We start from the raw sequence: 22,913 nt of genomic DNA, 5'->3' as shown, positions 1-22,913 counted from the left end.
TCAATGTCAGTTCTACAGTGTTCAGTGTATGGGTCCAGTATTTAGTGTCCACATGGGTCCATGACCTGTCGAGACAAGACAAAGCATGAAAAGGCAAACAATCATAAAATGCTGAGGCTGGAACAGGAGTTCCAAACTAATAGTAAGCCACATCAGAGCGACTCCAAAGATAAAAGCACTACTGGAAAGAATTATTCCCCAAAAGTCTCTAAAAATAAAAGTTGAAACTTTGAGGAGATACACAAATAAGATGAAATAAGTCCTGTATTAAATGAAGCTGTGGTTCATAACAAAGCTGAATGAGAGAGAGTACAAATTTGCCTTTCTTTTTATTAGAAATTTATTTATTTATTTATGATTTGAGCGAGAGAGTGTGTGTGTGTGTGTGTGTGTGCAGAGGGTTCAGGGTGCTGAGAAGCGGAGAAAGAGGCAGAGAGAGAGAGAATCCTAAGCAGATTCCATGCTAAGCACAGACCCCCACATGGGGCTCCATTCCAGGACCCAGAGATCATGACCTAAGCCAAAATCAAGAGCAGGACACCCAACCAATTGAGCCATCTAGGCACCCTTGAATTTGTCTTTTGTGTGAAAATTTCTCGAATCTCTCTTTTTTTAAAGATTTGATTTATTTGAGAGACAGAGAGAAATTGAGAGAGAAAGAAAGCACAAGTGGTGGGGAGAAGGAGTGGGAGAGGGACAAGCAGGCTCCCCGCCGAGCAGGGAGCCCAGTGTGGGCTCGATCCCAAGACCCTGAGATCATGACCTGAGCCGAAGGCAGATGCTTAATCAACTAAGCCACACAGGCGACCCAAAATTTCTTGAATCTTGATCTTGACTTTAATCCCTTTTTAATGACATCATGGAATTCAATAGATTAAGCCAAACTTTCAGTTGCAAGTGAAAAAAATAAGATTATAATGTTAAAAAATGACTTTTCCAAGGCTAAACAATTAATTTATGGCAGAGCTGAGATTAAAACCTAGGACTGCTGGTTTCTGTAGTATAATATGTCATTCTTCCAAACAAGTGATTCATATTCCCTTAGTAAATTCTTTTATGTATATGTACATTTAAATATATATATAAAAACACATACATATACATACGTATGTGTTTTTTTAAAGAGCATTTAAAGATTCATTCTCGGACAAGTTCTAAGCCAGAAGCTACAAACACAACGACCTAAACAGATCAGTGAAGTAACATTAACTTGAGAAACACATTAGTATAAAACAATGGCAACTAGGTATGCTATTGTGACCAATACAAAGAATGCCTATCTGTCTAAAAGTATTAAAAACTTAAAACTGCTTAAGTAATTGCAGTGGCCAAGCAAAATATATCTTTGGGCCAAATTCTAATCTCTCATTTATCCCACAGTTTCCACACTATAAATTAAAAGGCCACACTGTTCATGGGTGGCCACAGCTAAAATTAAAAAGCCTTAAAATACAATCATGTGAAATATCACAAAATATCACAGGTATATTCTAGATTCTATAAAATTTCCTGAACTGAAAAATATTTTTTTTCCTAGAAACACTTTCATACAGGGGAAACCCCAGAAAATTATATTTTCTTTTATCAAAATTTACATAATGGACAATGACTAATTTCACCATATGATTAATATAACCCATCAAAGTAAGTGAGTAAAAATGTATGGAATTCTTTATTTTAATCCCATAAAACTGAGGAACATGGGCCCTTAAATGTCTCTAAGCAGTTCTGTGTAGAAGAGGCAATATCCGGAAACACAGGAAAGGAGGAGTGCCCAAAGCAGGAAAAAATTAGCAGTTTAGCAAAGTCAATTACAGCCATATTTTGTCTGTGTTTTCAAACACACAGGTATGGAATCATTCATTCAACCATACTGACTCAATAACAGCTATCTATAAGGAAGCATGCTAGGCCCTGGGTAAAGAAGACAAACATGCCACTTATCATCCCAAAACCTGCGGCATAAAGAAAAAGGGGAAAAAAAAATCAAACAAACAAGATATCATGATGATTATAATAATAATCATTGTATTATAATGATATATAAATATTATATCATTTTTATAAATGTTTATATTTATATATTTATATCTATATTATATATAATATGTATACCTTTTATATCTTATATATAATATCATTTATATAAATGTTTATATTTATATATTTATATAAATAAATATATAATAATAATAACTATAATAATAATCACAGAGGAAAGGAAAAGAACACAGAAACACGAGGGTTTGGTTTTGATATGGTAGTCAAGGAGGGCCTCTCAGAGCAGGTGAAATGTTAGCTCAGACTTAAAAGAGAGGGAAAAATAAGCAGAGGGTCTAGGGAGGTGGCATGAAGTAGCGTGGCCAGCTAAGAGACCAACAAGTAGTGAGAAAACCTGAGGCAGGAAAGACCTTGAGGTTTCAGAGCGAGTGAACCAGGCCCCCGTCACTACTACAGCAGACCAATGAGATGACAGGGGTGGAGAGAAAGTTGCAGAGATGGGCAGGGCCCAGCAGACCCGGTGTGTAATCTGGATTTTTACATACACAGTACAAAGTCACTGATGGTTTTCATCAGCGATCATTTTCTCAAGGCTCTGAGTATTAGCAAGTGGATAAAGGATGAAGCATCCTTTCGGTCAACAGAGTTTGACTAAATGCTTACCATGTCCAAATTTGCCACGTTTGGTTTGACATGGCCAGTGTTAGTGTTATTGTCTCTTAATGCAAAAGCCCTTAATCAATGTTGATGGGAAAAAAGAAAAACTGGAAACCAACTTGGAAAAGAGCCAAAAGATTAGTCTGGGGGGTTTCTGGCCAAACCATCCTATGCCTAGTCCTCTCCATTTCATATATTCGGTCACTTGGAACTTCTCTTAAAATGGAGGAGTGTTACATTTTTATTACCAGCATGAGACAGTGAATAAATAGAAATACAGGAGAGACTGTTTACAGGAAGAAACTCAATAGAATATAGGATTCTATTTAGTAAGATATAAGGATGAAGGGGACATGAATGCTCTTTTGTGAGCACAACGCCTGATTCAGTTCCTGCCTTCCGCCTACAGCGTCTCTCTGTAGGCTGGCTGGTCAGGAGACCAACAGGTCCATCATGTGAGTGAACCACAGAGGACCATAAACAAAGGACAGTTGGACAAGAATTAGTCATTCAATGGACAGGACAACGTGTCCAAAGGCAGCTAGGAGGCCACATTGGATCTTAAGGAAAGAGGCAAACGTGAAAGCTTCCTTAAGAGGGGAGACTTTGAAAAAGGGTAGCAGAGTATCCGTATCATAGCTCCAGAGGCTCCAAACACAGTAAGTCTGAGATCAATATCTGTGCACACCCTAGACAGCGCCACAGGCAGAACATCTTGTCATTGACTAAGACTTTAGTAAGAGCAGAAGAACTTTCTCAAATATAAATAAATTCAAAAAAATGTTGGGATGGAAATACAACAAAAATGCCTTTCATTTTCTAATGGCTTTTTCCATGCCGTGGAGATAAACCCTAATGAAGACACTCAAGACCTAAAAATAACTAGATTAGAAGCACTCTAAGATCAGACTCACAGTTTGGACTGTTAGGTCAAAAATAAGCACATTGCTTCCAAAAGCAAAATTATGAAGGCCCTAACTCTACAGCCAGAGCTCCTTTATACAATAGTACCTCTTGTACCCATCTAGGGGTGTTGGGGATTTTCTGCCTTTTCCATTTCATTCCTTAAAAATAATGATTTTTCTCTCCTCTGTAAAGTGTAATAAACTATTCAGTTTATCTTTTAAAATAGAGCTGTCAAATTTCAAAGGGTAAGTGTATGGGACATTTACCCTTAATAGTCTTTTTTTTTTTTTTTTTTTTTTTTGACAGAGAGAAATCACAAGTAGGCAGAGAGGCAGGCAGAGAGAGAGGAGGAAGCAGGCTCCCTGCAGAGCAGAGAGCCCGATGTGGGGCTCGATCCCAGGACCCTGGGATCATGACCCGAGCCGAAGGCAGAGGCTTTAACCCACTGAGCCATCTAGGTGCCCCTACCCTCAATAGTCTTTAAGATGCAGAGTCTCTTAGAAATAATGTCATATATGTATATATACCTTTATTTGGGGGTTACAAACTCTTATGTGTGGTTTTTTTTTTAATAAGCTAGAAGAGATGCGAAAAATCCACCCTGCCCTTGAAGTTGCCCTGCCATGCCTAACTCCTTAGAACCAGTGGCTTCACAAGGCATGCTACTACCAACACAAACACTTCTGAATTAGCAGCTTGTGGTGAGAGTAACTTACAAACTCCACAACAGGAAAAAATTTTTTTTTTCCTGACACTGGAATATTTTACTTCCCAAGAGCACGGACAAAGGAATGCAAAGAAAAGTAGAAAAAGATGTAGCATGAGAACCAAACTTCAGGAAGCATGGTAACAGGGATAATTTCCAGTTTTGCAGTGAAGAAGTCGCTAGAGTAATTAAGAGTAGTCATTTGTGTGTGTGCACATGTGTGTGTGGAAGCATCCAGAAGCAGAGAGACAGAGACGGACTGAACCGGTAGTTCTTTGTTTTGCGGAATCATTCTCTTTCTAAAGTGTTGTGGTCAACTATGATTTCAACATAAAGTCCAGATGGCTAAACTAAACGCTACTCTCACGCAGAAGAGATTTCATTGAGAGGAAATATTGTGGATGAAGCTCTAAGCGCTATGCAAATTCTGGAAAGCTCTCATGTGCACTGTCCAGAGAGGAAAGCAAGGCTGATAGGAAAACAACCCAAAAGAAAATCCCGCCATTAGGTAGCCTATGATAGGGAACTGGTGAAGGGGGCAACAGTGGTGGGGAAGCTCGAGACTAATTCTCATAAATGGAACAATCCCATATTGCTGAGATTATGGGATGCTACATTGTACCTAATGACAGTATTATTTACCTGGTGTGGGAACATCATCCAAACCACAAGTATATACAACTGGTAATGCTATACCAGAAGTGAGCTTAGTCAGTACTGGAATACTGCCTCTATCAAGTTCATAAACCAAGTAGAGAACTTCAGGGTAGACCCATCTGAGGATAATGTGCGACTGAAGGTGAACATCCTAGAGAAAGTTAGGCTTGTATTCATGAGTCTACCCTGTGGTTTTTATATAGCATCCATCATTTGTCGTTTTTTATTTGGATTTCAAAAGAAGAAAATTCAAGTGACTTATAATTTCTAAATTATAGAAAGAGCAAATGCCCTGAGGGAAAATGAGAACATCACAGAGTCCCAGACCTAGAAAGTCTCCAGGTTTCCAACCTCCAGTCTCCAACATGATTCAAGAGCTATAATCCTGCTCAAGATCAGGAGAAGCACACACCGACTTCTAATAGTAAAATTCAGTCATATATTTTTAATCAAGAGGTACTTAGGCTTAATTCCCTTCACTAGTTTATCCTGCATGGGCAGGGAATTAAGAGAGCATAGTGATTAAGAGCATGGGCTTATAAAGAACATTGTTTGGCCTCTGTAGGTACCCAGACTTGAACTCCAGCCACATACCCACCACTGGCTGGGTAACCCACTGCAAATATCTTCACTTTCTAAGACTCAGTTTCCTCTTCCGCAAAACCAGGAAAACCCTATCGAGCTTCCGGGATTGTAGAATATCTACCACATGGTAAGTGTTCAATATGTTAGCTATTATTACTATCATTTAATCCCATGAAATCTTGCTCTGGTTACTACAAAGATGTCAAATGACTGCCCTATCTACACCAAACTTACCTATAAACCCAATTACCTACAAAGTCTTATTAAGTCATCGTTTACTTTTATACTCCCAAATATGTCAGACGCTAATAAAAAGGCATTCTCATAATAAAAATAATATTAAATTATCCAGAAATGCATCTTTTTTTTTAATATTTTTATTTATCTGACAGATCACAAGTAGACAGAGAGTCAGGCAGAGAGAGACAGAGAGAGAGAGAGAGAAGAGGAAGCAGGCTCCCCGCTGAGCAGAGAGCCCGATGCGGGGCTTGATCCCAGGACCCTGGGATCATGACCTGAGCCGAAGGCAGAGGCTTTAACCCACTGAGCCACCCAGGCGCCCCTAGAAATGCATCTTTTAATAAAAGAATTTTTATGATTAAAATATTAATATGTTATTCAGAAAGTTGTGTTTTTCACAAAAGGTAATAATTCAAAACAGGGCATAACTGTCAAGCAAAGAAAAATTTATATTACTAATCTACGAAAGAACTGTTTGAGAAACCACCACCTTCTGTATTAATTCACCTGTATCCACTAGTTTAGCCATACCTTTATTTACAAGGGCTAGCTACAAACAACAAACATGCATAGGTAATTCATATCAGCTAAAGATGTTCATTTTCCCAAAGAAAGTTACATTCAATGTTTCACAGGGAATTTAAGAAGAAAAAAAAAAAATCCACACATTCCTTGAAAGAGAACCTGCTTAGTGAAAGGCCACAATCATGATACCATTCAAGACTATGGCAAATCAAACAGAATTATCAACAGCCACATATCACTGTAAGCTCTAATTTCACTGTAGGCATTGCTTGATCCAACTGAACTGTCATTTAATTTAATTCCTATCCAACTACTTGCTTTCCTTGCCCCTCTTTGGTCATAAAAAAAAAGGTGGGGGGAGGTTGGGGGAACAAGGGGAGGCTGGGTGGGGAAGTAAAAGGTATCATAATGATAATCAGCAATTATTAACAGTTAGGACTTATGTGGGTACAAGCAACAGAAAACCTAGAACACCAGGCACTCAATCTCACGAACACAAGTTTCGAAAGAGGCAAGGAGGCCCCAGTGCAGTGAACCAACCCTGCTCAGGGACCAGCCTCAGTCTTGTAATAGGTAAATTTTTAGCTAGTGCATGATCTTTAATCACTATAATTCCATTCAGGCTTTCTGTTTCACTTTTTTTTAAAGTTTTTTTTGGACAGAGAGAAAGAGAGCTCAGCAGGGGGAGCGGCAGGCAGAGCAGGCAGAGGGAGAAGCAGGATCCCTGCTGAGCAAGGATCCCTGTGTGGACTTGATCCCAGGACCCTGGGATCATGACCTGAGCCAAAGGCAGATGCTTAACTGCTGAACCACCCAGGCACCCCTCTGTTTCATTTTAAATGAGGTTCTGTAAGTTATGTTTCTCTAAGAAATTCACTCTTTTGTCTAAGGTTTCATCTCTATTGACATAAAACCATTAAGAGCATTTCCCCCTTTTTATTGATCTGTGCCATATCCATAGGTCTACAGCTACAGAATTCCAAAAAATATTTTGTGCCTTAAAAAAAATCACTAAAAAAAAAAATCACGCCTGTGTTTATCTATTTTATTATCTCAAAGTAACTATTAGTTTCTTCATGTCCACTTTCATTTGCTTTCAACTTCACTATTTTTCATTCTTTTTACTCTTTCTTTCCTAATACTACTCCTAGATTCAAGTGAAAGGGTCCCTACTCTGGGTCGCAAGCTTTAGAGGGCCCGCATATCGTAAGTAAAAAATAATAAAAATAAATTTATTAAAGATGATGTGGCTGTGACTGTCAATTTAGATACAACCCACATTGTGATATACAATATGCTCATTATGATTCAGTCCTATTTTTTATTACCTGCTATGATTTCTCCTGTGACCCAGGAGTTATTTAGAATTATGCTTGCACATTTTCTGACTTACAGGGTTTTTAAGGAATCTTTGCTAACGATTCCTCTCCTGAACACACACCAGAATGATTTCACCCGAGGGGTGAAGATCATTGGTGGAGGGCTGCTCACAGCCCGCTGCGTGCAGGGCAGAGCAGCTGCTCCCTTAGGCAAAGAGCTGTACACCGGGGCATGGGAAGCTGGCCAGGGTGCCGTGAAAGGGAAGGTCGGAGGGATACAGGTGGGCACTGACCTCCTCTGCCATGCTGATCTTCAGACCACTGTTCTTATTCATCTCCAGTGCACTCTTCCATTGCTCTGTTCTCATCACCTCCTTTCTCTACACCAGTAACATTGTCTAGCACCTTAGATCTGTCACTGAAAATGTCTTGGAGAGGGTCCCATGAGAGCACAGAGAAATCTTCCTAATTCAGGTCAAAGCTGTAGAATATTTCATTTCAGAATGTCACCTAAGTTAACCGGTCCCCTTTATGAAAATGAGGCAGCCAGAGCTTCAAGGCCAGCTACCACTCTAATTTCCAGATCCTTCTTCAGATCTCTCTTACTTTGCTTAGCTATGGACTTAAAAGGAAAGTTATTACACTTTATGAATCATTTCTAGAGATGAGAGGTTTTCAGGTGACTAGGTAGCTCTATTGCCCAAAATAGAAGTCAAATCCAGGCTCTTTCCAGCCTTCCATCAGCCATTTTTGGCAGCCCGGGCATTTTGTCCTCATCCTGTCATGTCATGGTTGTGGACATCACAACCACTGTCAAATGCAGGAAAGGAAAACGGCTTCCTCCTTTCATAACTAAAAACAAAACAAAACAAACTTTGTTGGAAGAACCCCCAGAAGTCATCCACTTAAGTCTAATTTGCCAAAACCTAGTCACTAACCAGCACTAACTGCAAGGAAAGCTGGGAAAACTGGGCAGAGAACGGGATCATAATGACCAACTCAGGTCAATCATGCTTCACTCCCAGGGGCTGGGTACTTAGCCACTCCAAAGACAAGTGTGATTCTGTTAACAAGGAAGAAGGGCTGTTAAGTGGCCAATGATCAGAATCTGCTACAGTACCTCGGATGGAATGAAAAATATAATCGCAAGCAGCTGAGAGTAAAAAAAAAAAATGATTTTAAGTAACAGTGATTGTCTCAGCTCAGTAAAGAAAAAAAATGAATGAAATATCTTTGATGCCTACTCTAGGAATATCTAAGAAAGTCAAAATGCTAATCCTGGGACAAATGACTCATACATTTCAGAATATGAATTTAAGGCCCATCCTCGAGACATTTTTCTGCATTTTGTGGTTTCCAGAAGGGAAAATTTTAATATAACCTCAGGAACAATCACTACCAACTACTTTTGGGAAAAATAACCCGTGGAGCTTTTGTAATCTATGATAAAATTAAATAGCTTCAAATGTGATCCATGATGTATTCTTCTAGCTACCAAGATAAAGCAGAATCGAACTGAGTAATTAGGCTAAAGCATTTATTCTGTTAGTAATAAAATATTTTCTGCATAATAAGCTCAAGACAATAATGACTGTATGTACAGAAGCTGAGAAAAATAATGTGTGTACCTATGTTCAGGGTCTTTCATCAGACACAGTCCCTACCTGTTCCGAGTAATTTTGCATAGTACGTAATACTGATGCTTTCTGAATTGTGATGATTTCATCTCCCAAGTGTACAAAGAGAGTTAACTAACTAAGAGGCAAAAACTCTTCATAGTTTTAGGAGTCTCCATGGAGATCAGATTTATCTGGTATAGCAAAAGACTTTCCTTATACTTCAATGTGGGGTTGAGTGAGCATATTTTTTTAACTCAGTGTAAGTTTTCAAGCCCTTGCGACTTTTCCAAAAGTATTCCCAAAGAGTAGATAAGTTATCACTGGTCAAGTATAACTCTGGTTCAACTGGTGAGGTATATCTCTTAGGGAAGTCTGATTAGATTAATCTGCACAGCTTAGATGACCGACCTTGAAAGATCATAGATACCATTGCTGGGCCCTGTAGGTTGTGACTATCAGAGAGTAAACCTTTACAGCACAATCCTGCAGCAATCCACCTCCCCAGGAAGACTGCTTCAGCGAGCAATGTGATGTTGATCCTCATTGCTTTGGGCCTCACAGGGAGTGGAGAAGCCACTGCACAGGAGGGTTTGCACACATGCTCTCCACACACATACGTTTGTGACACAGTAATTTCATGCTGAAAAACTGCCTAATCAAAATGAAATCTAACAGCAGATAGAGAAATGGTTCATTTCAATGTTCAAGTCATTGTAGAAATGCATTATAACAAATAACGTTAAATGAAAACGTGTCATAAAGTCAACGGGATCACTTGACCCTAAGTAAGACAATACATTTGGTGCCATGATACACAATTAAATGAGATGTGAAAGCAACTATAAACAGTCATATTATAACACAGCAACAGTCTCATCATTGCCCTTAGAACTTTTATATTGATACACTCATTGAAATTTCTAATACTATCCATAAACCATATTCACGTAGTGATATCAGGATATAAAACATTAAATTATGGAAGGGAAAATATACTTTTTTTTTTTTTTTTAAGATTTTATTTATTTATTTGACAGAGAGAGATCACAAGTAGGCAGAGAGGCAAGCAGAGAGAGAGAGAGAGGGAAGCAGGCTCCCTTCTGAGCAGAGAGCCCGATGTGGGACTCGATCCCAGGACCCTGAGATCATGACCTGAGCCGAAGGCAGCGGCTTAACCCACTGAGCCACCCAGGCGCCCCGGGAAAATATACTTTTGATTAAAAAATAAATTCTTAATATGTCCCCAAACAGAATTTTACCTTTAAAATCCCAAGCAAAGTGACTCGAGTGCTCACTGCTATTCCACCTGACCATCTGAATGCTCAGACATGATGCATGGTTTTCATACACGAATGGGTTATTCTCTGAATCCCCCTTATTACTCCGAAGAACAGTAACCTACACTTAAATCCCAAACTACTGTCTCCCTTGTGACTGTTCCACCTTACAAGCAGCAACAGATAGATGCGGCTGCTGAAGGCATGGTGAGCACTGCAGCCCACAACGTGCCCTGTCTCCAACAATCTGTCTCCCCTATCCATTATTAATAGTGCTGCTTACACCAATGCCGTTCTACACGGAAGGGCCCAGAATGGAAAGAAGAGCAGATCTATAAAACACTGGAGGATAATCTCCCACTGTTTACCAACCAGGAGACACAAGACAGTATATACCAATCAAGAATAAAAAGATCAGGATGTTCAGTATTCTACTTGTTCCCCATCAAACATCATCACTATTTCTCATTCATCTTTCTAGTCCCAAAAGAATCTCTACTGGGTATCCCTAGTTCCCACTTCCTAACTGATTAGAATTCAGAACTGAGTCCTACGTGCCCCAAATCTATTCATCCTTGAAGACTAAGCAAAGGTTGACCAGCTCTAGAAAGCCACCTCCACTTTGTCACAGTCAAAATTAATTCCTCCATTTTTCATGCTCACTTTGCACCTGCAAGTCCATCTCTACCTCAATAGTCTTTAAAGCTTTAAGGGCACAGACCGTGGTCACATCTGCCTTTTCAGCCTTAGCTCCTGGTACAGAGCAGACACAATAAATTAACCGAAAACAGCACACTCACTCCAAGAGACACTGGAGGTTATGGAACAACACCAACAAAAAACGTGCCCAAAACCAACTCTCCTCTGAGGCCAAAAATGTCATCCACACCCACACGCATGCATGTGATATCGTCACAAGACAGATGAGAAAAGGCTTTTGGGTTCTAAAGGGGACCACTGTTCTACCAGCCAGATGTCCTCAGAGTGTAAATGAACTCTCCTGCTCTGCTGGGTCTATTGTAGCCATACTGACCGATTCCACGGCTGGAGAAAATCTCATAGATGTCAACAGAAGCAACATCCTTATACCACGTACAGTAAAAACAGGCTGAAGGTGCAGCCCGAGCTCCAATTACCTGTACTGCTCACTGATGGGAATATTCTGGGAGAAGTATAAAGCCGACGTCCGTGCTCTCCAATGCCATTTCTTTGCAGGCAGGGTATAAAGGACACAGTCTTCTAACTCTTCTTGGAGCAGATCCACCAGCTGTTTATGGGACCCTCCATAGAACGCCTCAATGATGAGAAGACTCATGGGCTCTTTCAAGCCTTCACAGATTCTAAATCATAAGCAAAACAACATTTTCCCAACATATGTATGTATGTGTGTGTGCATCAAGACTTTTTAAAATAACTTAAAATATTACATTCAGAAAGCAAATAATTTACAGACGCTTAATTTTTTTAAAATATGCTACATCCCACTTTTTTTAAAAAAAGTACCAACACTTAGGGTTTATATTTTTGTAATCAGCATTTTTCCATCATTTGTGTTAACAAGAGGAAATAAAGGACGCTTATTTTTCAGATTTCTGTTTTCTTCTTGCCTTAAGATTACTTCCACAATGACTCAGGTTTTTTTCTCCAGCCACAGGAAGTTTAAAGCCCTCCCCTGCTGTGATCGTTCACTTCCTGGTTGGAATGGCTGGGACCCAGACTCAGTAACCAGGGAGTGGCTTGGCCTGGAGCTCTACTACTCTCAGACAGTCACTGAACTCATCTCCTAAGACTTCCACTCCAAGAGCCCTTTGTTTTTAACACCCTATCTGGTTTAGAATTCTCTGATTCTCTAAGTGTGACATTCATTCATCTTTAAATTCACCAGCTATCCCTGCCCCAGAGACTCCAGAAAGAAAGCATATTCATATTTAAATCTCAAACCTTTAATGTTAAAAATCTTAGGATACAATTTCTTGAGACACTGCACATACCTTGACCACCTCCCCATTATTACCAATTTCCCACCTGCAAAGGAAAACCTGAAAAGGGGGGGGGGGGGGGGTGTAAAGCTATATGCCTCTGGTACCCAGCAAGGTTTCTACAACCTTTCTTTAAACAACAATCCCATTAAGAGAGATAAAGTAATATTTTATTAAAGACATGGTAGGGTGCTGGGTGGCTCGGTTGGTGAGTCAACTGCCTTTCCTTCAGGTCATGATCTCAGGGTCCTGAGATTGAGTCCCTCACTGGGCTCCTTGCTCAGCAGGGAGTCTGCTTCTCCCTCTCCCTCTCCCCAACCCAGCTCCCCCTCCTCTCCTCTCATACTCTCGCTCTCTTACTCTCTCTCTCTCTCTCAAATAAATAAGGTCTTAAAAAAAAAATAAAGACATGGTAAATTTTTCATCTCAGCAAGTTAGCTATATAAGCAATTTTTTGGTTTAATAATATGACTTTTGTTAATGTGCTCAGTGAAATAAAAATGTATGTGTGAATGTAAAAAAAAAAATCCATATACATTTCAAATTACATGCTATGTCCTGTAAGAAGGAAGAAACATCACTCTGTACATAAATACTACATTGTTTAAAAAATATTCCAGATGTTTGAATTTTCCTTTATGACTCAAGTAAATACCTCATTAAATAGCATATTGTTCTTCTTAATAATGCTGTTCCACAAAATTATTAGTCTCAACAACTCAATGATGCTTTTTTAAAAAAGATTTTATTTATTTTAGAGAGAGACAGAGTACAAGCCAGGATAGGAACAGATGGAGAGGGAGAGGTAGACAATCTCAAGCAGACTCATGCCAAGCACAAAGTCCAATGAGGGGCTCGATCTCATGACCCTAAGATCATGACCTGAGCCAAAACCAAGAGTTGGACACTTGACCAACTGAGCCACCCAGATGCCCCTCAATGATGCTTTTTACTAGTAAAACTGCACTTCACCTTGTTCAAACCAATGCCTATTTAAATTGCATTTCAAAGGAGAAAGTTTCAAATGGTTCTCAAAAGATATTGGTGGAATGAAAAAGGTTTAGTTCTTGATGTCTGAATTTCCAATGAGCATTTTTTTTTAAGATTTTATTTATTTATTTGGCAGAGATCACAAGTAGGCAGAGGGGGGAAGCAGGCTGCCTGCTGAGCAGAGAGCCCAATATAGGGCTTGATCCCAGAACCCTGGGATCACGACCCGAGCTGAAGATAGAGACTTTCACCCACTGAGCCACAGAGGTGCCCCTCTAATGAGCATTTTTAAAGAAAAAGAAACACAAGTACATATTTCATTTCTCTACAAAATAAGCAGCAGTGTTCCTCAGGTGGGAAAGGCATGAACTCTGGGGTCAGGGAGATACAAGTCTGAGGCTCAGCAGTATCACTTTCTAGCTGTGTGATCCTGGACAAGTCACCTAACTTTGGGACTCGAGTCTCGCCTTCTGTAAAATGAGGGTAACAGTACTAACCTCAGAGGTGTGTTGTGAAGATAAAACTGAAGCCTAATCACTAACAAACAGTAGTAAGATATTTTGCCCTCCCATTTTTAATATAAATCACCTTACAGAAGGGAAAAGGATATATTGTATCCTCCTGCATTTTAAAATCAGTAATTTTCAGTCCCGGCCCCCTCTCAGCCCAGGACAGGTGGGAAGTGTGGTGGGTGTTATCCATTACTCATTAGCAGTTTGCATTTCAAATAAGAATTTGAGAGCCTCACAGGTATCTGGGAAGAAGTGAGTTTAGGGGCTGAGCTATGCACTGGCGTGACTTTTTTCAGGCCAGTTAAAGACCACCTCTAATAAGCACAAGGTTCAATAAGATCAGTTTCACAAAATGGTAGCCTGTAATCCTTCAAATAATGGAAACTTTTAGAAAGTCAACTGAGAGACCAACATAAGGCAATTCTGAAAGTTATATCAAAGGTTTCAAGACAGACTAAAAGCAGTTAACAATTTGCTTACCAGATCACATCACAGTTGTCTCTATCTTGGTTTATTTCCTCTGATCTAACCATGACAAGGTGTATATGCCTTATATATCCTTAAAAGGTTGTTATAAAAATGACCAGAGCTATTTTCTGAAGTGATAGGATGTGATCTATACCACTCTAAAGAATATTTCATTCATATAACCTCAAAGAAAGCAACACCAATATTAGAAGGGGAAAAAAGCTTTCTGATTCTTCATTCCTTTGCCTTTTTAAATGATTAATCTAGAGCACATATCATGCCACGTATTTACAGATGTTTCTTATGGGTCTGAATCATGAGTTATCTGCAAACCATAAGCCAATGTGGAGGCAGTACGTGTAGGTGCTGCTGTAGATTCAAGACATTCAGTAAGCAGAACTGAACATCAAGCATGTGGGAGGTCGAAAAATAGAAAAGGGGAAAAAAAGATTATAGCTATAGTAGATTTCCACCCCTTTAATAGCTCAGTAAGAAGAGTGAAATGTACAGGTTTGAACTAGCATTTACTTGAGCATTTTTCTAGTGGCCAATGGGTGTGCCTGCATTTTTGGTATTTTCCTAGGGAGAGTAACTATGTCCTACCATCTCTGAAAACTATACTTAGTGGCTTTGATTCATGGAAATTTGTTCGGCTTGTTTTGTGGAGACAGACATAACCTGGCAGTTCCCCTACTTACTTCTATTGCAACTTTTGTGGCAGGAAGAAAATGTATTCTTCCCTATAGTCTTCTTCAAGCGCAACCTGGAAGAAAGATGATTCCCATTAGGTGCAAGCAAAAGAGAGGAAGCTGGTTTTTAAATATAAAATTCAAACCAAATGTCATTATAGCACATTAAAGAACAGTGCAAATACTCTTACTGTGCCTGCGTTTTTAGAAAACACTGAAACAAATAAGCATCAGGTTAAAAAAAAAAAAAAAAACAACACAACACTTTGTTAAAAAGAATTTTTGCCGTTATGCTAAAATTTGCTAAAAGATAAAGGGAGTGTGCCGTTTGCTCATTTTAGCAATAATCCCAGAAGACGGCAGGTGGTCACTTTGACAGCACAGATGCTCACGAGCACGAGCACGGGTGAATACAGACATCAGGGACCACTATCAATGGCTACTAGGGAGTGATGGGGAGTGAGTGCTTGAGCAGCAGTTCTGAACACTGAGAAAGCTTACTCCTAAGCAAGGAAGAGGTCTTCTTGACGGCCTGAGGCTGTGGCCAGGTGTTTGCCGAAAGATGGTAGGTGAGCAACAGCAAAGGTCTTAAGTGCGTGCCTGGGTTAATGATTCTGTTAAAGCATTAGCAGCACGGAAGCTGAGTGGGGGGTGTGGCACTTATTTCAAGGGAAAAAACAACAAGAAACCTTCTTATTAGAGGCAACAAATATTAATCAGAAAGCCCATGTCCTTTCCGCAGAACAATAGAATGTTAATATTTTATGACATTAAGAAAAAAGTTAAAAAAAGTTAATGGCCAATCCATTCCTGCTCCCAGAAAGAGCATACAAAGTGTGTCAGATAAAATTTTATCAACTTTTAAGTTTTTCCGCTTAACCCAGTAAGCTTCAGTTAAAAACAAAAACAAAAAAAAAAAAACCTCACTTCTTCAGCAGTGACAGCTCCCCAGTGACAGCAAATGAATGAGAATCTACTATACTATTAAAGCTTTATGAAAGTTTAATTCATTATCAATACTATGATTTAATGATACATGGTTAAATGCTAAACATTAAATTGGCAATATAAATGAGTCAAAATGATAGCTATGACAGGAATTTTAAACCACTTCAAATTCTACTTAAGATCATGAGAGGTCAAATGATTTAAGAACTGTCTACCTTTCCAAACTTTATATTTACAATTAAAAGAGGACACAAAGGGAAAAATCACAAAAATATTTCACATAAACGTTTTGACCAAAATGAAAAAAGTGCCATTAGTGTTATCTCACTTAAAAACTAATAATGCATTGATAAGATCACCAAGAACAAAAGTAGCCTGAAACCAAGGCTGTGAATATTTTTAAATTTTTATTAAAACTTTTCGTCACTGTACCTGCATTTATTTTAAGCTTGACCCAATTTCTTTATTCCCTGAGCCATTTTCAAGGTGAACTACATTTTGGTCTACCTCCTCTAACAGAACTGCTGTTGTAGGTTTTTTGTTTTTTTTTTTTTTTTTAACAGTATAAAGGAAATTTGCAATATGCCATTGACTTATTGAAAAGGATGTGCTAAGTATAAATAGATCATGTGATTTTTTTAAAAAAACTAAACCTAAGTCACATTAGAAACCTGTAGTTAGTCCTCGTATATGATGTCAATTCAGTTACTTATAATATTCAAATAATTTTCCAACCAAATACCAGGTAATAATTTTAAATCAGAGGAATTGTTGTATTAATATATTCCACAGACACCTTACTGCTATTAGCTGTAGGAAGGTACGGTTTCAGTGATGATGGTTTTAACGGTTTTAATCCCACACACATGAGAAATTGATTCCACAGGCTAATCCACACAGGGCTTGATACCTTAACCTACTATCAATTGCTGAAAATATATTTTCTACTTGCCTATATACAATATTTAAAAAGTTAAGTTTGGCAGAGCAAACAAAACAAAACAACAACAACCACCACCAAAGAACTTAAACACTAAATGCTCTAAGTTGGGGAAAATAAAATTTGAGTAGGACTTCCCAATAGGTCATCAGAGGTTTACCTGGTATTTTCTTACTGACCCCTTCCCTTCGGCACCTCCACCCACCAACTCCAACACACCAGGTTCTATTTTAAAAGCAATGAATAACCCAGCAGGGTAAAACAGGGCAGTACTGAGAAAAGTTAGCATTACCTTCCAACCCACTCACTTATTTTAATGATTCATCAGGGAAACCCCAGTAGTTAAAATATACCTGAAATCTCATTAAATAGTAAAAAAATAAGCATAAAAAGATTTCTACTTTGAAACACATGTCACCGTCAATTCCCCTAACGAGGGTGAATATATAGTAAATAAGGGTGAATATATAGTAAAAATACATTTTACTAAATAAATATCCTCAAAGTATCACACTATAATCAAGTATCATATGGGGGTTGGGAGGTGGGGGAAACAGATAAGCAGATCCTACCAAAAAGTTATTTTTAAAAAACTTTTCATTAAAATCAGGTGTAGCAAATTCATCCTAACCTCAATGTAATCTCTAGTACTAAAATACAATCGGGTATCAAATGCAGAGTAAAAAACACTGCAATCCTAAAACTATAGGCACAGGCAGTATTCTACATAATTAAAGAAAGTTTGGCGAACACTAAGGAATGAATCAGATTCCTGAACATTAGTTTGAATTAAAGATGATGCATAATTGGGGCGCCTGGGTGTCTCAGTCGGTTAAGTATCTGCCTTTGGCTCAGGTCATGATCTTCCAGTTCTTGGAATGGAGCCCTCAATGGGCTCCCTGCCCAGCCGGGGGTGTGCTTCTTTCTCTCCCTCTGCCTCTCCCCCAGCTTGTGTTCTCTAGCTCACTCTCCATCAAGTAAATAAATAAAACCTTAAAAATATTTAAAAAATTTTTAAAAAGGAAAAGATAATGCGTCATGGAAACTGATCATTACTCCATTATTTAATTATGGACATATAACCTAACGTTTATGATAACTTGTGTACTACTGTGTGTACTTAAACAGTAACATTAAAAATAAAAATCTTGGGTTCATACTGAAAGAGATGTAGCACTGTAATATTTTATTGCCCCACAGTGCTATGAGTGTTCTAATTTCTTTAGTTCTGACTTTAGCTTCCTGTTGTGGTAATGAAGAACTAAGGATTTATGCACCAAAACCAAGATTTGGTAAGAAGACATATATGCCATCCTGTTTGTGACACAATTTAAAGCAATCCTCAAGTGTGCTTTTCCAATGAATTCCTATGGTCTCTTATACAAGCTCTTTTAAAAATTACAATCTCATATGCATATATTGCTATTTAATTTTCCCTAACAAATATTTTCATTCTTTCTCAACTTGGAATTTAACTTTCTGTTTAGAACTATCAGTCACTTACTCCATGACTTGAATTAATACAAAATCTTGGTTATAACTGTGTCAAATGCAAATTCAACAAATACTTATACACACTGACACTATGACATCATTCACTTGTTTTCAAATATGCTTAATTTCCACAAATAGATGTGTACATATTACAAATTCATTGCTTTACATTTTTGTGAAGTTATATTCCCCACTATATTGCAAAATTATAACTATGAAATTTTTTGTGAGAAGTTTACTGATTTAATTTCACTGACAAAATACTCACCCTCTTTCAACTTTTCATTGCTATTAATTTCATGAATAATTTCAAAAGTAGCAATGAATTAGTTCTACTGAATACTAAAAACATTTTCAATTTGCTGACATTTTAAAACGTGGTAGTATATTTGTGAATCAACAGAATATTTTACGCCAGAAAATCATCTCGTCACTCATTCCAACTATTGCATCACCCTCGTAACTAGGTCTCCATGCTGCCACACCATCTGATTCCCGTCATACCATTCTCCATAATCCAGCCACAAGTGATCTTCCAAAATGCAAATGTGATCATCAGGCGAGATGCTCAAAAACCTGCAAGGTCTCCACCACCAATGCCCTACACACGACAGCTGAGACCTTGCTTGTTTGGCCCTTCCTTTCTCTTCACCACAGCCGGCCATACTTCTCCCCCGAGATCTCTCTTCCCCCACTCGCCTAGACTCTGCCTTGTTGTGGTACCAAGTGCTTCCACTCACATAGTTACCCTTCTGTGATTCCACACCTTTGTCTCTTTTCTACCAGCCTCTTTGTGTTCACCTCATGAACTTTCCTTAAAATTTCTGCTCATGAATCACCAATTCTATAAAGCCTCTCCCTAAACTTCTCTTCAGCAGGACTTCCCCTCTGCTCTGCACACTCTCAGTATTGGTTTCACTCTCTTTCCAGGTCCCGCTTCCCTCTGGGCCTCTGAAAATCTGCAGGACAGGGGCCATGTTGTTCTTTTCCTGGGGGCTTCCCAGGATCGGGCACATTGTGAATATCACTAAGTTTCTGTAGAGCTGCACTAAAAATCAGGGGGAAACGGGAACTTGATTCTGCCTTTAAAGTAGCATTGCTCTCACTGCCCACAGGTCCCAAGCAAACCAGTGTCAGGCAGTGCTCCGCCTGCTTCTAATGATTTCTCATTATTCCCGAAGTCGAAACTACATCAAGCGGCTGGTATATCTAAACACATTTTATTATATTCTCTTTCAAAGATGGATTCTCTTTTCTTACTTTCATAGAAAGGAGACTTTATTAGATGTATTTTTTTCACGTAGATACAAGTTTATCTTAACCTCCTAATATAAGAGAAATAACAATGATAAAAGAAATGGTAGAAACACCACAAGCAACTGCATTCTGGACTAGGCAAGTTTCATGGCCTAAAAGAATGAGTATCTGTGAGATTCCATGAATTTTGAAAATCACCTGCAGTGTTTTAATCTGCTTGATCTATCACCATGCTAGTTTAATTCTAGCAGTGGAAGTAGGATAGGAAGCCAATTCCCTCACCATAAATCTGGAGATCCCACTTCACATTTAGTAATTATACTTTTATTTAATGGGGAAGAAAAAAAGACATTTTTAAATACTTTCTGCCAACAATTATTCATTTTATAAAAGTTTGACAAGATGAATAATGTATTTGCTTTCCCAAGATGGCATTTCTCCAAGGCTTCCACCTTCCTGAAATGGGCTGCAAATCAGTCCAGTGGGAAAAAACAGGATTATCTGATCCATGCATATAGGGATACCTAAGTAGGAAAGCCCAGGTGTTTCACAGATCCATAGGTGGAGGTATGTGGGAGACACTGACCAACCACTTTTCTTTTACAGTGGAAGACGTGGAGAATATTGAGTATCACAGAGTAAGTAACAGAGCAAGGGCCTAAACCCAGGTCTTTTGATCCTATAGTCATGTATCTTCCCATTATACGTCATTGCAGGTACCTGGCAGGAAATAAGTAAAAGGTTCATCGATTTTCTAGTCTTTTTCTGGTCTAGTTTTTGGATTAAATATCAATGTTTAATAATTATTAATATGTAAATGAGATATACTGTGGTATATATGTATATACATGTGAAATATAAATGTCAGTATAAGAAGATAAACAATGTATCACCTATTATATCTGATCATTACTCCCAATAGTTCATAAATCCAGGACATAGTGGTATAAACCACACTCTATCATTATACAGAATACCATATAATTAGGGTGACAAAACTCACAACTCTTGTTCTAATCTCTTGTAATTCCTTCCAGAGTCCTGCATAATCATCCCTTCTCTGACCCCACAACCCTTATCCTTCACCCCCAGCTCAAGACTAACACCTTTCTGATGGGGCAAGAGACATTAATGACTAGGATGGGAGGAACACAATATCCAAGATTCATATGACAAGAATGGTTTGAAGTAGGAGGCAAAGAGGTCAGTCACAGAGATATGCTCAGTCTATCTCATAATTTACTTCTGTTGCCATCAAACAAAAGTCTGAGTCTCCCTGATATAACAATCTGTAGTACTTCCTTGTACTTACCATCTGTAGGATTTATTTATATGAGTGACTATATAATATCTGTAACCTCTACTGAATATTAAGTTCCAAAAGGACAGTGACCAGGTCTGCTTACTTACCACTGTATCCTTAGCACTTAGCAAACAGAAAATGTTCAACACTCTCTGTTGAGTCAATAAACCATAAAACTCTTTAGCAATGGCCTTGACAATTTCTTGAACTCATCCAAGACCTTTATTATTATCAGCCACAAATAATCACCCCTTCCTACCACTAATTACTACTTAACTCTCATAGAGAGAACTTGATGCACATCTTATTGTATTCAAAATGTCACACCTCATTCTAAGGAAAATAGTCCTGCCAGCCGCCCTACTGACGGGTTTAGAAGTCAAGTTTCATGCCACAGCCAACTAAGTATCTTCTCTGACTTTTCCGGACTCTACAAGAATATTTAACACAATGACAGTCAAGTCTGTGACCTGGAAGGATTCAACCGATTTAATCATTAGACTGGCATATTTTTCTTGGTCCGAAGCATTATCTTGCTACCCTACATTGGCTTCCATGCCAAATTTTAACTCAGACTTGGATTATGCAAGATAATTATAAATATACACACCAAATGAGTTTAAAATAAAATGACTAACAGATTCTTAACTATACTGGCGTTAGCGAGTCTTGCTCTAACATCTTTTAAGAACTTAATCCATCTTAACTAAATAAAAAATTGTTGAGAAGTTTCCCTCTCCAAGTGGGAGGCACATGTCACATTTTCAGTTAATTTTGAAACAGAAATAGCAGGGTGACTCTAACACACAAACATTTTCAACGTCCTATTTGAAGTACTGCAACCCAAGCAAACATGGGTGGCATTCCCTTGATGGGTTGAAATAAATGTCACCAAGTATAAAGTTCTGGATTTACTCACTTCCAGGGAAAAATGAAAAGGACATAATCTCACAACTCAATCTATTTATCAGTGAGGGAAATCAACTTTCAAGAAAGACAAAAACCTAACAGCTCAGGAGGCAAAAGAATATCAGATAAACACTGGGGAGAAGAAAGAGAAATTTCCAGAGGACTGAAGGGCTAGAAATAGATATCCCTAAAAGAACCTATGTTAGATACCTTTAATATTTTAATATTCACTTTATATGAACGGAAGTCACCCTGCAGTAACAGATTTATATAAGTGGTGTTAGGAAATGTGAGGTGAAGCCAGTATTCAAATCTGTCCTTAAAGATCCAAATCCATAAAACTATGCCTTAAAGATGTATCAACTAAAATGTTTAGTGGCAATTCTCTCATCTCCAAGTTCCACCCAAGTATAGAAATTAATTTATTAGAAGTAGGATTGGTTAAAAGTACATTTTCTTCCATTTACGTACCATAGCAGGTCTTTTTCTAGCTGCCACATATTTTTTTAAGAATCTTTTGATCTGCCAATGGTCTAAGACATTTACTGATGGTTTAAGAAGCCAACACTAGAAAAACTATGGAAAGATTTAGAGATCGTTAGTGATAAGTTTTCAAAAGCCCAGAAACCCAGTTTAGATCAGGGCTGAGTAAATCTGGGGCTAAGAGATACGGTAATGAGAGCTGTATCACTATTTTTAAATATCACAAGGGGCATATTATTAGCTATCCACTATTATAAGAAAAAGAGTCAGTCTGATAATAATAGACTGGAATTTTTAAATCCTGAAGATACTTAGGATTGAGATTCTCGAGTAAAGAAAAGGCATACACAGACAACAGTGTACAATTTCTAGAAGGTCTACAATTCTCCATAGTTACTACAGAGGAAGCACAGGCTTGCCCGTATCATCTGACACACAAGTTTCCACTG

The 22,913-nt window shown here is 38.4% G+C and overlaps 1 protein-coding gene across 12 annotated transcripts in view; it reads right to left on the bottom strand.

Annotated features, from left to right (window-relative positions):
- GTDC1 (glycosyltransferase like domain containing 1) overlaps positions 1–22,913 on the bottom strand; it is a 395,678-nt gene that overhangs the window by 254,795 nt on the left and 117,970 nt on the right. For 10 of the 12 annotated variants that reach the window (XR_006820273.1, XM_046018869.1, XM_046018871.1 and 7 more), the window contains 2 exons: positions 15,140–15,204; positions 11,629–11,832 (listed from right to left, as the gene is read on the bottom strand). The exons of 1 other annotated variant lie outside the window; for it this stretch is intronic. Coding sequence is in view for 9 of the 11 variants with exons in the window: in XM_046018869.1 (XP_045874825.1) it covers positions 11,629–11,807 (179 nt within the window). In the remaining 2 variants the exon portion in view is untranslated. The remainder of the gene's footprint in view (positions 1–11,628; positions 11,833–15,139; positions 15,205–22,913) is intronic. One more of the 12 variants, XM_046018873.1, reaches the window with a different exon arrangement.

This window comes from Meles meles, chromosome 9, assembly GCF_922984935.1.
Source record: "Meles meles chromosome 9, mMelMel3.1 paternal haplotype, whole genome shotgun sequence".
NCBI classification, from domain to species: Eukaryota; Metazoa; Chordata; class Mammalia; order Carnivora; family Mustelidae; genus Meles; species Meles meles.
The sequence above is the reverse complement of the archived record's forward strand: the minus strand, read 5'-3'. Positions and strand labels throughout refer to the sequence as shown.